The 15,944-nt window shown below is 42.5% G+C and overlaps 2 protein-coding genes across 18 annotated transcripts in view; one reads left to right on the forward strand and one right to left on the reverse strand.

Moving 5' to 3' along the window:
• Positions 1–331: 331 nt before the first annotated feature.
• Positions 332–15,944, forward strand: part of Ufd4 (ubiquitin fusion-degradation 4-like) — a 203,906-nt gene continuing 188,293 nt past the window's right edge. For 10 of the 17 annotated variants that reach the window (XM_045736445.2, XM_045736452.2, XM_045736454.2 and 7 more), the window contains exon 1: positions 15,815–15,944. This exon is cut by the window's right edge and continues 15 nt beyond it. The gene's annotated coding sequence lies outside the window, so the exon portion shown is untranslated. Of the gene's footprint in view, positions 472–4,453; positions 4,517–15,814 lie in introns of those variants that run through there. The other 7 variants (XM_045736451.2, XM_069326362.1, XM_069326367.1 and 4 more) reach the window with 1 other exon arrangement.
• On the reverse strand, positions 545–1,168 carry LOC123754528 (uncharacterized). Its single transcript, XM_045737002.2, has one exon. It carries the CDS (start codon positions 1,166–1,168, stop codon positions 545–547), a length of 624 nt encoding a protein of 207 aa, XP_045592958.2.

Here is a 15,944-nt window from a genome sequence, read left to right on the forward strand (position 1 = left end):
AAAGTCAATGTAAGGGCGTCAGTGTAAGGGAGTCAGTGTACGGGAACCAGTGTCAGGAAGCCAGTGTTAGTGAGCCAGTATCAGCGAGATAGTGTCTGGGAGTCAGTGTTACAGGGGCCCTTGAGCACCGATTCCACTGAAAATATGGACGAGTGGTACACAAGGTTCCAATACATTTTATATGGACATATGATGTAATTTTGGTCTATACCAGCGACTGCACGTATATACATAATATAAAATGACTCAAACGACAAGAAATACTGGAGACAGTTTGCGGTGTATTGATGTATATAATCTTTTAAGAGAACATAAAATACTGTTGGTAACTCGATTTTCATTGGTTGTCGCCAGTCAACTCTTGGCGTTGTGAGGGTCAGGTGTTGGCGGTGTGTGTGCTCATATGGAATACTTCATCCTCGCCACCTGAGCTTTTTTAAAAGTTCACTGAGCGATAATGGTGTTTACGGGGTGAGTAGACGGTGGCTGGTGCAGCTGCTGCACCCGCCTGCTCCCTGAGGCTCCCACACCTGGCTCTGCTCCTCTATGGCTCCCTGTCCTCTACACGCTCCTCCCTGCTCTCTCCAGGCTCCTCCCTGCCCTCTACACGCTCCTCCCTGCTCTCTCCAGGCTCCTCACTGCCCTCTACACTCTCCTCCCTGCTCTCTCCAGGCTCCTCACTGCCCTCTCCAGGCTCCTCACTGCCCTCTCCAGGCTCCTCACTGCCCTCTCCAGGCTCCTCACTGCTCTCTCCAGGCTCCTCACTGCTCTCTCCAGGCTCCTCACTGCTCTCTCCAGGCTCCTCACTGCTCTCTCCAGGCTCCTCCCTGCTCTCTCCAGGCTCCTCCCTGCTCTCTCCAGGCTCCTCCCTGCTCTCTCCAGGCTCCTCCCTGCTCTCGCCAGGCTCCTCACTGCTCTCGCCAGGCTCCTCACTGCTCTCGCCAGGCTCCTCACTGCTCTCGCCAGGCTCCTCACTGCTCTCGCCAGGCTCCTCACTGCTCTCGCCAGGCTCCTCACTGCTCTCGCCAGGCTCCTCACTGCTCTCTCCAGGCTCCTCCCTGGCCCCCTGCACGCTCCTCCCTGGCCCCCTGCACGCTCCTCCCTGCACGCTCCTTCCCCGCCCTTTAAGAGGCCTGGTACTTGAGTACCGAAACTTCCTCAAACACATTCAATTTTTCGTGAATAATATCTTCATGGGAAATGCTCCAACTTTTCCTATTGGATCAGCATCATTCCATGAACAGAAAAAGGTTAAAAATAAAATAAAAAAAACATTCACAATTTCAAGTTAGGTTTAAAAATATTAAATGTTACAATTGTTATTTTATTCATTATGGTCTCAGAATGGCATATTATGTTCATGTTCCTAAAGGGAAGATTTTAAATTTTTAAAGGGAAGATATTCTTTGAGAGTATAGTTTCCTGTAAAACATTTTTTCAATGTGGCCATCCTAATAAGTGCAAAATTTAGACGCATAAAATTTATAATTTCAAACGTTATGGATTTATGACTAAACGACCCTTAAGACACCTTAGAACTAAGAACTTTGCACATAATGTTTGAAAATGGTGAGAATCTGTCAAACTGAGTTTTTGAAGCTTTCTCAAAGTTGAAATTCCTTTTTTAGAAATAATTGAAGTTAAAGTTATCAACAATGAATGTGGTAGTTCTAATTAATGAATTTTCTTATTCTGTATGTTTTAATAAACATTGCTTGGCTTTTGTACTCGAATATGTGAAAGTTGTAGGTCTATGTGTGTTGAAATGAAGTCAAGAAAAAATACCCCCACCCCACCCCAAAAAAAATATAGGGATAGGTTAGGGATAACAAACATATATATCTTGCAGTAACTTTATTGCGCATATATATAACTGATAAGGCCCTCATCTGGTCCTCATTCATCAATATAAAATAAGGAGACAAAGAGCACAGAGTTTGAAATCTGTAAATAAATTGGCCCCCAAAAAATAAGTCGCATCTTCTGCCACCGGTGGCTGATTAACATGTTGACCAATTTCGTTCCAACTTCAGATGCTTAGTGCCAGACATGCATTCTCCAAGATGTAGAAGTTACAACAAAATCCGCATAGAAACAAAGGAGAGAGAGAAAAAATAGTAGTCAGCTTTTTGTACAAAGGGACATAAGAAATATTGCCATTGGGCAATATATTTACAGTATATGATATATATTAAAATATGTATAATAACATACGAACTCATTATTATGTGTGAAATCTGGCTCTCCAGGTGGCATCAGCTACATATCCACTTTGTGGACCCTCCTTCCTTTCTTTTCTTCTTTGTGCATCAGACAGGTGCTTGCATCTCTTTATTCCTGATTTCCAGTAAATAGGTGTTATCGTTATAATCAGTACAGGTTGCCGCCTGTCTCGCATGTGTTTATATATAAGAAATTCGTGAAAAATCCATTTCTTAACATATTGGAATTAAATTTTCATGATGCTGTTGCCAAATAATCATGATGCTATACGTCTCAAAGTCAAAGGAAGGGGAGGCATCATTGACAATCCACTTCATGGAAATGGAAATCAGGATGACCATTCGTAAAAACACTGGACATTTTCTTTACATAAAATCGCAGAGATATTAATCCCGAGAACCCAGCAAATGAGCTACTCGAAGCGTCGAGCTCCAAAGAGACGGACAGGGGCCCACATCAGCCAGTCATCAAGGTGGGGCAAAACAAGAATCCCCAGCAAATGGAGAAAATAAGCCACGATGACTCAAGCCAAGTGTGTGAACACGTATGGAATGAGATTGAGCCCAAATGGGAGAACTCAAAAGCAATATGCTTGTTACCCCACCACAAATCTTAGCAAATACCAGAATACAGGATGTATAGGGATGTACCAGTACACATCCTGGAATTAGTTCAGTTAATTTATTATGTACCCCATACCTATCCTGTGGGCAGCAGTGGAAAGAGTTAGAGAGAGCAGATGGAGCCGGTCGGCCGAGCAGACAGCACACTGGACTTGTGATCCTGTGGTCCTGGGTTCGATCCCAGGCGCCGGCAAGAAACAATGGGCAGAGTTTCTTTCACCCTATGCCCCTGTTACCTAGCAGTAAAATAGGTACCTGAGTGTTAGTCAGCTGTCACGGGCTGCTTCCTGGGGGTGGAGGCCTGATCGAGGACCGGGCCACGGGGACACTAAAAGCCCCGAAATCATCTCAAGATAATCACATAATGGGCCTACAGCGAATTCAAAGAGACAGTACAGCCTGTTGACGTGCAAAGAGAATAGCAAAAAATGGGGCCACTGCCTTCCAAGGCATGGGAGTTTACAGCTTGGGGAGTGGAGCCGATGCAACAACAGTGGAAGTAAAAACCCCTGTATGTGGATCCCACCAAGTTCCCCAACATCCTCCAGAAGCCAGTCTGTATGCAGCTCAAGAAGACCCAGGAAATAACACATTGCAAATGCAGATGGGCACAAAGGTCATTTGCCACAAGTGCTGCCAACAACAAAAGAACATGGGGTCTCGTGCAGCTCTATGTCTATGTTCCAAGAAAGAGCGGGAGTGAAGAGCCAGTCATTGAAGGGTGCAAAAGAAAAGCCCCTGGAAACACCTGCAACATAGTCAATGCCTCACGACACTCAAGTGTGTGGGTACTGTACAACAAAAGTTGTGCCAAGCACCAAGCGAGAACAAGGAATTGTCTGCCAGCCAGAGAGACTCCTAAACCATGTAACACATCCAATTAGGAGAAGATCACCCAAACTGAAAATAGGTAGAATTCATCAGTGATGTATAATCTGGGTCTCACAGTAGATATGTAAAAAGCACCTGAGCTGCTGCAGGAGGAACCTGAGAGGAAGAAAACCTCTGGAAGGACAATCCTGACGGGCCCAAAGGCAGATGAAAGCCGAACCCTGTTGGGAGCCGCACCCAAATCATACTCATACATGGAGAGTGAATATGAAAACAACTTCCCCTGCAAAAGCAGACCCTCCTCAAAGGAAACCATGAACCACATACTGTATAGTTGAATGATAGCCAAGGGCCCATGTCTGACAACCTGTATACTCGAAGCTGCAGTTGAAGCCTGGGGCAGAGCCAGCATTCTCATCCGCTGCCCGGGATAGAACAGCGGAGTCCAAGGGAGAGGCTTCAAATGAAGGGCTGGCTGAAACTACTGGTGGGGATTCTAAATTTAATACTGTAGTTAAACATACCGAGTTAAACACTTCACAAGGGTCTTTTTCAACCCAACCATCTCCTTCCTGTAGAATCTATGTGGGTCTATCATAGAAACTCAGTAGATTCATTACACATTATCTTCCAGGTTGAAAACCGTATTGTCGTGTGAGACATGATGTACTGTATGTGTGTGATGGTGTCGTGTGGAAGCTCGATAATTAAATTTACAAGACTTGCAAGATGTGATAATAACCAGTACAATACTTAACATTATTTTTCTGTTACAGAGACAAGCAATAAAGTCTCGTGGTATACTGGAAATAAAGGAGATTAGCTGATCCCTTACCAAGGTGAGTAGCAGTCAAACTGATTTTCATGTATAGTTCAGAAATTCCATTTGGGTTCCACATCTTCAATCTCATCAGGCAGGCTGGGGATTTGGTTAATTTATACATAGGCATTTCCTATACAGTCTGTAACATAAATACGGTAACTCCATCCACATAATAGATTGGGCAGCTTCAGTTGCCTGTAGGAAACGATTCTGACTTCTAATCATGGGAGACTTCAACCATGGAAAGATAGACTGGAAGAACATGGGGCTTATAGAAACATAGAAAGCTGAACTATTGGACATAGCAGGAAAACTTTTTAAGCCAACATGTCAAGGGACCCACAAGAATTAAATGTGATGATGAACCAGTTAGACTTTACCTGGTATTCACTCTGAGTTAAGACATGAAAGCAATAAATTTGGAAGACCCATTGGGAATGAGTGATCACAGTGTATTGATTGAATATCTGATTATAATCCACCTTGGCAACTTACTCAAGGAAGGGACCAGAAAACAAATGGCTGGCATACCAAAACGAAAATTACTAGATGAGAAAATTCCTAATGGAAATACCATGGGCAACAAAGCTCAGAGGAAAAGCTGCACAGGATATTATGGACATCCCAATCCAGAAGTGTTAGGATACAGAAAATAAGTTGTTGATTTAGGGGCAACACCAATTGAGGGATCGGATGCGACCCAGAAAACAAGTTTGTCCCTGTCCTAAGGTAAAAATGAAATGGAAAGGCAGAACCTGTGGTTTAATCAGGGATTTAAGATGGCAAAGCAACTAAGTACAAGGGTATGGAGAAACTACAGGAGTAACAGAAAACCAGAGAGCAGGGAAATTGAGTACATCAGGGTGAGAGGAGAGGAAGAGATAGAGTATGAAAATGACTTGGCAAATAAAGCAAAGACCAAACCCAAATTGCTTCACAGCTACATCAGGAGGAAAACAACAGTGGAGGAACAAGTAGTGACACTGAGAATAGGGGCAGAAAGATTAACTGAGAATAGAGAGATTCCATGAGGTCTTCACGATAGAGTAAAGGTACCTTGAGGTGATTTCGGGGCTCGGCGACCCCGCGGCCCGGTCGTTGACAAGGCCTCCTTTTTGCTGGACTGGTCAACCAGGCTGTTGGACGCAGCTGCTGAGAAGTGTTAGGTGTGCCCTGAAAGTGTAAGAAGTGTAAGTGTGTGCCCCGAAATCATCGCAAGGTAAAGGTAGGTAATATCCCTAACGTGCACATCATACAAGGTGATGTGGAAGATTGTTAGAACCCGCGACCCGGTCGTCGACCAGGCCTCCTCGTTGCTGAACTGGTCAACCAGGCTGTTGGACGCAGCTGCTCGCAGTCAAGAGTACGCTCCAGAGTAAGGAGAAGTTCCTGAACTAAGATAAGGGGGTGTTTAACCAGGCACTGGAGGAATTTGAGATTACCATGGGTGAAACTGCCAGAACTGGATGTGACAAAGGCTGTTGGCCCAGATGGAATCTTACCATGGATACTTAAAGAGGGAGCAGAAGCATTGCAACTTTTCAAGGTACTGTACTGTATATATCATATGTTTTCGGTGACAGAACTACCAAAAAGTTGGAAGACGGCTAATGTAGTTCCAATATACAAGAAGGGAGAGAGACAGGAGGCAATACACTACAGGCTAGTGTCCCTGATAGGTCACTGTCCCTGATAGACCAGTATCAAATTGCTTATCTGGAGAAAGTGCAGAGATCCTTTACTGCTAGAACCCACTTAGTAAAAATCTAAACTATTGGGACAGATTAAAATGCTTAAATCCATATTCTCTTGAGCACAGGCGGGAGAGATGCATAATAATTTACATGTGGAAAATAGTAGAGGGGCTGGTCCCAAACCTGCACACAGAAATAACACCGCATGAGACCAGAAGGCATGGCAGGATGTACAGAATACCCCTGTTGAAAAGCAGAGGTGCAACAGGTACTCTGAGAGAACTATCAACATCAGAGGCCCCAAGACAGGTCAACACGCTTCTACTTCACATAAGGGGCATGACTGGCCGACCCCCTCACAGTTTTCAAGAGAGAACTTGATAAATCGCCTCCAAAGGATACCAGATCAACCAGAGCAGCTGCGTCCAACAGCCTGGTTGACCAGTCCAGCAATGAGGAGGCCTGGTCTAGGACCGGGCCGTAGGGACGCTAAACCCCGAAACCATCACAAGGTAAAGGTAGGTAATATCCCTTACTTGCACATCATAAAAGGTGATGTAGAAGATTGTTAGAAAAAATAAAACATTATTATTGTTACTCAGAGGATCACCTGAAATCTCCAAAGTCACTCGAGTTTATAAACTAAGGCAAAGATTACTGAAATTTAATTTACTGGGTTTAATAAAAATGTATTAGCCACAATTTAATAACCCATTTTGAAAATCCTATTCCTAAGAAGCAATGGTGAAATAATCTACAGCAGTACAAAAACTCACAACATACGTTTACCTTAAAACTGCAACTGTCAGCTGATATTGGTGGCTGGCCAGCTCATGCTGATCACTCTTATATACTGGAATAAACCCCACTGATGGGGGGAAAGGGCAAGAGAAGGAAGCGAAGGTCTAGTGGACCTGAGGACCCCCTCAGGTCTCGCAGGACCTTCCCTTCCCAGGTCTTTGGGTACAGGTCTTCCAGGTTACATGTGGATGGGTCGCCCTGGCCTGTTATCTAACCTAAACACCTCCCTGAGGCCTGCTGCACTCCAGGAAATCATAAACGGTAAGATTGTGCTGCTAAGGGTGAAGTGGCAATTAATTTTTGAACTCGTACCAAGATGTCAACCTGGGTTCCACTCTGACCAGGAACCTGACCCCTTTGACCTCAAGTTAAGATGGGAAAGGGGAGGGGAGGGGAGGGGAGAGGAGAGGATAGAAGGTTTACAGCAGGAGGCAAGACACAAGATACCAAATAGGCATTGAAATCCTCCAAGAAACAGACAGAGAAGGATCTAGTAATCTCCTGAAATCCATGTAAAAAGGATATCAGCAACACATGCAAAACTGGCTAACATTGGAAATGCCCTAATAAATTTGTGGTAGGAATCATTTAGAACCTTGTATACCACATGTCAGACCAATCCTGAAATATGTGGCTCCAGTGTAGTCCTTATCAAGTAATGTCGAGCTTAGTCCCAGGCCGGGCTCGGGGAATAGAAGAACTCTCAAAACCTTCAACCTTGGAGAACATTGAAAGATATGTCACTAGACTCTTTCCAGAATTATGAGGTATGCATTAAGAGTAAAGGCAAAGTGAGTGATGTCACTAGAAGACAGAAAAGTTAAAGGACACATGATTACAATATACAAAATTTGCAGGGGAAGCAATAGGATAGATGAAGACAAACTGTATAATACAAGTGATACTTGCATAAGGGAACACAAGTGGAAACAGCATACCCAGATGAATCACAGAGGCATTATATTATTTTTCAGTGTCTTGAGTAGTTAATTGATGTGCAAATGGAATGCATCAGGAAGTGATGTGGTAGTGGTGGACCCATATTTAGTTTTAAATGAGATATGATAGAGCTCAGTAGGCTTAGGAACCTGTACAAAAGTTGATTAAGAGTTCAGGGGTGGGACCAGAGAGCTGAAGCTGTACAAAAGGGTGTACTAATTGTGCTTGTGCCCTGCAAGCACAATTAGGCGAGTATAGTAGATTTTGTATACAGGAACCCTTTCATATACTGTATACTTGGTATGAACTTTAGCTTATGTTAGCTGCTCTTCTCATCTTCAGAGACAATAGATTTATCAAAAGAAAATAGAATTCATTGTTATACTGAAATTAAGAATGTAAATAAATTGATGGCTACCTTGTAGAGGTTTCAGATATCAACAACCATATGGCCCTGAATTTGAATAAGGAATAGCTGCTTTGGGAATAGCTGCATTGTGGTAGAAAAAACAGTACATGGCACACGCTCATATAACATTTTGTTCAAATGATATATAAGTTGGGTTCTTTTAATTATATTGAACTGCTTATAATTCAGAAACAATTATTATAATACTGTATGTAATGTGCTAAGTAATTCTCAGATATATGGGATGATTTATCCAGGCATTAACAATAAAATAAGTTTACTTCCTATATTTTCACTCAAATTAGTTCTTAAATGCTGTAACTTGCTTAGGTAAATGAAATTAGGAGTTAAGTTCCTCAGCCCATGTACACATGCCTCCACCATTTCCATGACCACTCACAGAAAAGGCATAGGTTGTATAATTAATGAACTAAACTAAAATATTATTATAAAATGAATATTTATCCAAGTAAACTTACATTTGTTCTACATTCATTGCTAATATTTCTGTTGGAAAATATTGTATTTTATCTTTTTATTTTCATAATTGTATGTCAACTTGTGTAAATCTGCATATTTAGTTTTTAGTTATACTGTACATTTATTCCATTATAAAACGAGTATTATTACTGCATTGCCAACTTCAATTACTGTATGTGCAATCACCTTCTACAATTTCTAATAACACTGTAAGAAAGTGTTTCATTTATTATAAGAGCTCGGTAATCCAAATTTCAGTGCAGTAACTAGAATCTTCAGGTAATCCAAATGAATTCGTGTTCATCATCTTTCTTTGGGCTACAGAAAATAATATGGTGTTAACGAAGATAAGTTCCAGCTCCTGCGCTATGGAAAAAATTTAAATATAAAAACGAAAACCACGTACAAAACGCAGTCAAATTACAGTATAACAAAGAACGAAAAGTCAATGTAAAGGGTTTGAGTGTACTCGTGTCTGAAAACCTTACCTAAAGAACACAATCAAGTAGCTGTCACATCTGTAAGAAAAATGACATGTTGGATAACAAGAACCTTTCACACTAGAGATGCTATACCAATGATAATATTTTTCAAGATGCAAGTGCACTCTAGAGTAAAATACTGTTGCACAATGACAGCCTCTTTCAAAGCTGGAGAAATTGCTGACCTGGAGAGCATGCAGAGATCTTTTACTGCTAGAATCCACTCTGTAAAATGTCTAATCTATTGGGACCGACTAAAGTGCCTAAATCTGTATTCTCTTGAGTGCAGGTGGGAGAGATGCATAATAATTTATACATGGAAAATAGTAGAGGGGCTGGTCCCAAACCATTACGCAGAAATAACACCACATGAAACCAGAAGGCATGACAGGATGTGCAGAATACCCCTGTTGAAAAGCAAAGGTGCAATAGGTACTCTGGGAGAGAACTCTATCAACATCAGAAGCCCGAAACTGTTCAACACACTTCCACTACACATAAGGGGCATGACTGGCCGACCCTTCAGTGTTCAAGAGAGAACTTGACAAGCACCTTCAAAGGATGCCCGATCAACCAGGCTGTGGTTCATGTCAGGCTGTGAGCAGCCACATCCAACAGCCTGGTTGACCAGTCCAGTGACGAGGAGGCCTAGTTGACCAGTCCAGTGACGAGGAGGCCTAGTTGACCAGTCCAGTGACGAGGAGGCCTAGTTGACCAGTCCAGTGACGAGGAGGCCTGGTTGACCAGTCCAGCAACGAGGAGGCCTGGTTGACCAGTCCAGCAACGAAGAGGCCTGGTCGATGACCAGGCTGCGGGGAGGCTAAATCCCAAAATTGTCTCGAGGTAAGGCAAGGTAATCGTGCACTGGTAAACAATGGGGATAATCAGGTAAATGATAATTTACATGGGGTAAACAACGGGAATAGATGCATTGTGGTACTGCACAAAAAACTGCACATTTGATAATTTTTGGACATTACTGGCAAGAAATTTGGCTAATTCAAATGGGGATGGGCCCAATATAATTTGGATTACTAAGCATAGTGTGTCTTGCATTATTTACATAATTATGCAAAGATTTAGGGAAATTTACAGAAATTGTTTTTTATTTCAGGTATTGTAATATTCATTACTGGTATTTCTGTAGGATATTATTTCATATATCTATTATCATCATAACTGTAGATCAGTTTGGGTAAATGGATGTAGGATGTGATTATGCATAATTAAAGTTGGAAATACACCTGGTATTCATTTTAAAAACATATGCCCCCCCAAAAAAAAAAATTATCCAAATTTACCCAAAATAACCTGTAATTACAAAAACAGGAGTTACAGTACTGTATATACCTGCTTGATGGGGGGTTCTGGAAGTTGTTTTACTTCCCAAGCCCGGCCCGAGGCCAGGCTTGATTTGTGAGAGCTTGGTCCACCAGGCTGTTGCTTGGAGCGGCCCGAGGCCAGGCTTGATTTGTGAGAGCTTGTCCACTAGGTATATATGAAACGTTTTCCTCAAGAAATATTGCAATGATGTAGAGCATGAATAAACTTAATTTTGCTTTCATAAATAATAATTTTATAATAAAATATTATCTAAAATATAAAATGTAGACTTGCCCAAATTTTCATATACTATACAGTAATTATGTAAATACTGTAATACAGATAAATATTTTTGTACAGTATTATTGGTAATAAATGTTACTTACATTAAGCTTATGCTCAGCAACCCCCCTGCTGAAATAGATTTAATGATATGTGATCTCAGCAGAAGTATTCTCATACTATACCTTAAATTGCTATGTAACAATGTGAAAAAGTAAAAAATTTAAATAATTAAATCATAAATGTTCAAGAAATGGGCAAGTATGTATTTAATTCAAAATGATGTACTACATGAAAGCTTAGTCTACTAACCCAAGTTTGCTTACTGTAGGTCACGCATACACATGCTTATAAGCTTTATACTGCCACCCACCACGTACTCCACTATATCGGATACGTTATCTTGGTGTTTTCGAGGCTTAGCATCCACATGGCCCGGTCGTCGACCAGGCCCAGTCATTGACCAGGCCTGGTCGATGTGGCAAGCAAATAGAAATCATATATAACTAACTCGTCACAAATGTAAATTTCTTAGCTTAAGAGATTGCCGGGATTCAGTTCTTGGCATCATTATACCTGTATGAGACACTGAGACCTTTGTACCATTCACACAAGTTAGTTTAGTTCATTTATTATGCACCCCATACCCATCTTGTGGGCAGTAGTGGAAAGGGTTACAGAGGCACATAATGGGCTCAGGGACTGAACCCCAACATTCATTTAGCTAATCAAGTTACAGCACAAAAGATGGTAAATTCGACTATACTAGTAATACACTTACCTGGTTGATACCTGGTTGATGGGGTTCTGGGAGTTCTTCTACTCCCCAAGCCCGGCCCGAGGCCAGGCTTGACTTGTGAGAGTTTGGTCCACCAGGCTGTTGCTTGGAGCGGCCCGCAGGCCCACATACCCACCACAGCCCGGTTGGTCCGGCACTCCTTGGAGGAATAAATCTAGTTTCCTCTTGAAGATGTCCACGGTTGTTCCGGCAATATTTCTTATGCTTGCTGGGAGGACGTTGTACAGGAGCCCCTCCAACATTAACCCCACCTCTGAAAAGTCACACAAAAAAATGCCAACGATTGATGGTAAACATCCAACATACCAATACAGCCCTCTGTCCTACCCGCACACAGCTAGGAACGCCTAATGGGATATATACAGGAAAATAGTTCTTCACCTCTGATGCAACCCTTTTACTCATCGCAAACTATGAGCTATACTCCAGATTTTAGAGAGTACTTTGCAATAATTAGAGCTCTTTGGAAAGGGGTTAACACCTTTGTTGATAATAACCCTAGTGTCAAAACCATTGAATCGCATACCGCTCCCCAATTTATAACCAGTGTCCACTAAGACCGAAACCAAGTAATGCCAAGAGTTCGAAGACTAAACCACCCCAACTAAAGACCCATTCCTATAGACCCTAGAGCCCCAACCTCCCAGCCCCATCATACAGGTCTTCTCCCCTATTATCCGCCGCACCAGTGGCCAACTCAAATTCCTGCAGCACATTCTGGACACACCACCGAACGTTCCGTAGCCATGACCACCGACGTATCTCCATAAAGTTGGTGATGCAGGAAGGAGTAACGGGGAAGGTCCTCTAGTGAAAAAGGGAGTACTTAAACAACAGGAGACAGCGAGTCACTGCGAGGGGTGAGGTCGTCCCTACTGGAACGTCACTATAGGGTCCTCAGTCCTATTCTGTTTCTGATCAATGTAAACGACCTCCCAGAAGGAATACACTCGTTCCTTTCAATGTTTGCTGATGTGAAAATTATAAGGAGGATTAAGACAGGAAGATAACAAGAGGCTACAAGATGACCTGAGCAAACTGATGGAATGATCCAACAAATAGCTACTACAGTTTACACTACTTCTGGAGTTTAACTCCAGTAAATGCTAGGTGGAGGGAACAGGAGGTCAGACACAAGGTACCAAATGAGAGACGAAGTCCTCCATGAAACAGTCAGAGAGAAGGATCTAGGAATTTATATCAGGATGACTCTGTCTCCTTAAGCCCACATAAAAAGGATATCAGCAGCAGGGTATGCAAGGCTGGCTAACATCAGAACTGCCTTTAGAAATTTGTGTAAGGAATCATTTAGAACCTTGTGAAAAACATGTCAGACCAATCCTGGATATGCGGCTCCAGTAAGGAGTTCGTACAATGTCAAGCATAAAACAAAGCCAGAGAAGGTTCAAAGGTATGCTACAAGACTAGTTCCAGAACTACAAGGTATGAGTTATGAAGAATAGTCGTGTGAATTGCACCTTAATAAAGGACATTATGAGTGAGGTTGTTGCAATGAACAGTTGACCTGCCAGGAACTCCTCAAAACTGACCGACGGCGATGTCGCTCGTGTGTGATCAGGGTTTCCGTTTCCCATCTTGGTTGTGAGCTATGTTCTTCGCTGTCTTAGCTTGTCTGCATTACGTAGAGTACCAACCCATGTGTTTGGTGGGGTTCTTTTCTTTGTCGTTTGTAGAATTTGTGTGCATCGTGTTTTATCTTTTTGGAGTTATCACTGTGTCTAGAGTTAATCAGTGCTCTGTTGTTCATACTGCTGATATTCCTGCTTTGGGCGGTGGTGTCGCGGCCTGCGTGTTATGTAGGTTACGTTCCGGATCAACCTTAGTTACATGTCTTACAAGCTAGGTTGTGCTCCTGTAATGAATGTTATTGGTTTGTTCCCCTTTGTCTTGTTCAATTCGAGGGCGTATGTTGTCAAGCTCTTTATATTTCATGTAATTTTTATTTTGGAGTCAGTCACCAAGGCACTGGCGCAGTGTAAAACATTTTGTAAATCTTCTTGTCTGTTTGTTAATGTAATGTTAGCAATACTTGTTGTATTTGGGTACGATGTTCCAGTTCAGTGTCGTCTGTTTGTGAGATGATTATTGCTTTTATTGTAAACATTTATTTAAAACAAATCCTTCGCGTTCTTTCCTGGGTTTCTGTTTACCATATTAGGTTTTGTCATTTCTTTTTGCCATTTTAAGTGACTATATATGTGTTTGTAAGTTTGTAATTACTTGTAATGTAAATTGAATTCGTTTAGTATTGAGTTTCGTGTTGCTGCATTGTTAAGAGTTGTTGTTACAGTGGATTGTTTACTCAGGTTCTGCTTGTGTTGTTTGCCTTTGTATATATTTCAGTCCTTTACCGATTTCAGGGCACACTGGTGTGTGTACTCACCAAGTTGTGCTTGCGGGGGTTGAACTTTGGCTCTTTGGTCCCGCCTCTCAACTGTTAATCAACTAATGTACAGGTTCCTGAGCCTACTGGGCTCTATCATATCTACATTTGAAACTGTTGTATGGAGTCTGCCTCCACCACATCACTGCCTAATGTATTTCATTTGTTACTGTAATTTGTGTATTGTATCTTTGTCAGATTTTTTCTTGTGATGGTTATGTATGGTATGTATGTGTGTGTGTAACTAGTAGTTATTTGTTAATTTCTGCTATATATACATATCTTGTGCTTATATAAATAAAGACAAATTATTTAATCACTCCACCATTTGGTCCGGGAGACATCTCCCGTCACGCAGGGTGCAGTTGCGCCTCCACAGATCTCCAGTATCATCTCTTGATACTGGTAATGGCTCAAAAGGGCCACCACTTACGGGCTATTCATGCCCGTGCCACCTCTTGGGTGGCTTAATCTTCATCAATCTTAATCACTCCTCATTCCACCACCAGCGTCTTCCCCGACACCAACAGTATGAAGCTCTGTAGGGTAGACCTGAGTATTCACCTCACCCGTGCCAGCCAGAGGCTTAGGGCCCGCGCAGGAAAGATTACAGCCTTGAATTATAAAGAGGCTTACAGGGATTGTACCTGGATAGTTTCCAGAGCTTATTTGGAGATTTAAGTTATTATTGTTACTTTTTTATATAGTAAGTTATATATTTAAGTTAGTATAGGATATCTGCCGCACCACTTACGGGCTACTCATGCCCGTGCCACCTTTTGGGTGGCTTAATCTTTATCAATCAATCATCAATCGGATACCTGCCCAGATACAGCCCCCCCCCCCGCTCCTGTGCCAGGTAAGTCCACCACGGGATCACCTTAGCCCGTGCTACTTGCGACATTTTGTTCCGAGTAGCAGAGTCCAAAAACAAGAACAACAAAGATACCTGGTAATAATGAGGTGAGGTTTGGTGGTTGTCTCACGTGACCACACCACCACCTCGTGCGCCTGGCAGCGCTGCCAGCCAAGGCTCAGTGCTGACATAACACTTCGTCGCTCTCCCTCTTAGTTCATCATATTACTAATTCCAAGTAACTAAATACGTATTGTACTCTACAATTTATACCCAGCGGGTCTAATAGTAATAATTGCTTTATTGTGAATGGTTATGATGTGATGGTTACGAAAGCGCGCGTTGGGTTAAAGTGATGGCTTTTGTTGTGTTCTCAGGTGGGTGATACTGAGTCATTGGCAATGTTGGTGAGGTGTGCGCGCGCGGGCTCGCTGTTTGGCCCGGGGTGGGGGGGGGGGGTGGGGTGCCTGCCAGCCTCAGTGTTGTGACGACTGAGGATCAGTCCGGGTTGTGCAGTGGTCGAGAGGTGTTGTCGTCCTGGTGTTGGCGTGTCGTGCTGTGCCGTGGTGCGCACTTTGTCCTCACCAGTTCTCCTAAATTGATGAACATTGTGGAAAGGACATATTTCAGCAAGGCTGGGATTTGAAAACTGGCGGCTTTATATATTCTATGGAAATCAAATGTCAATCAATGCACGCGGTGATGGTTGAGCAACATTAAACGCAAGTCGTAACATGTGCACTATGTTGACTTTGTTAATTGTTTTTGTGCATTCTTGATATTGCCAGTGATTTTGCTAACGATCACCTGTAAGTAAGATCACTCTGAAATAAGCATTACATGTTGGGGAGATTTTAGTGATGCTGATGTGAGCCATCGTGAGCAGCACGAGACGACGGTGATGAACATTCTAGTCATAAATCAACATTTCAAGGATTACTAAGATCGGTGCATTGAGGATATACAGCCATTGAC

Source organism: Procambarus clarkii, chromosome 18, assembly GCF_040958095.1.
Source record: "Procambarus clarkii isolate CNS0578487 chromosome 18, FALCON_Pclarkii_2.0, whole genome shotgun sequence".
In the NCBI taxonomy this organism is placed as follows: Eukaryota; Metazoa; Arthropoda; class Malacostraca; order Decapoda; family Cambaridae; genus Procambarus; species Procambarus clarkii.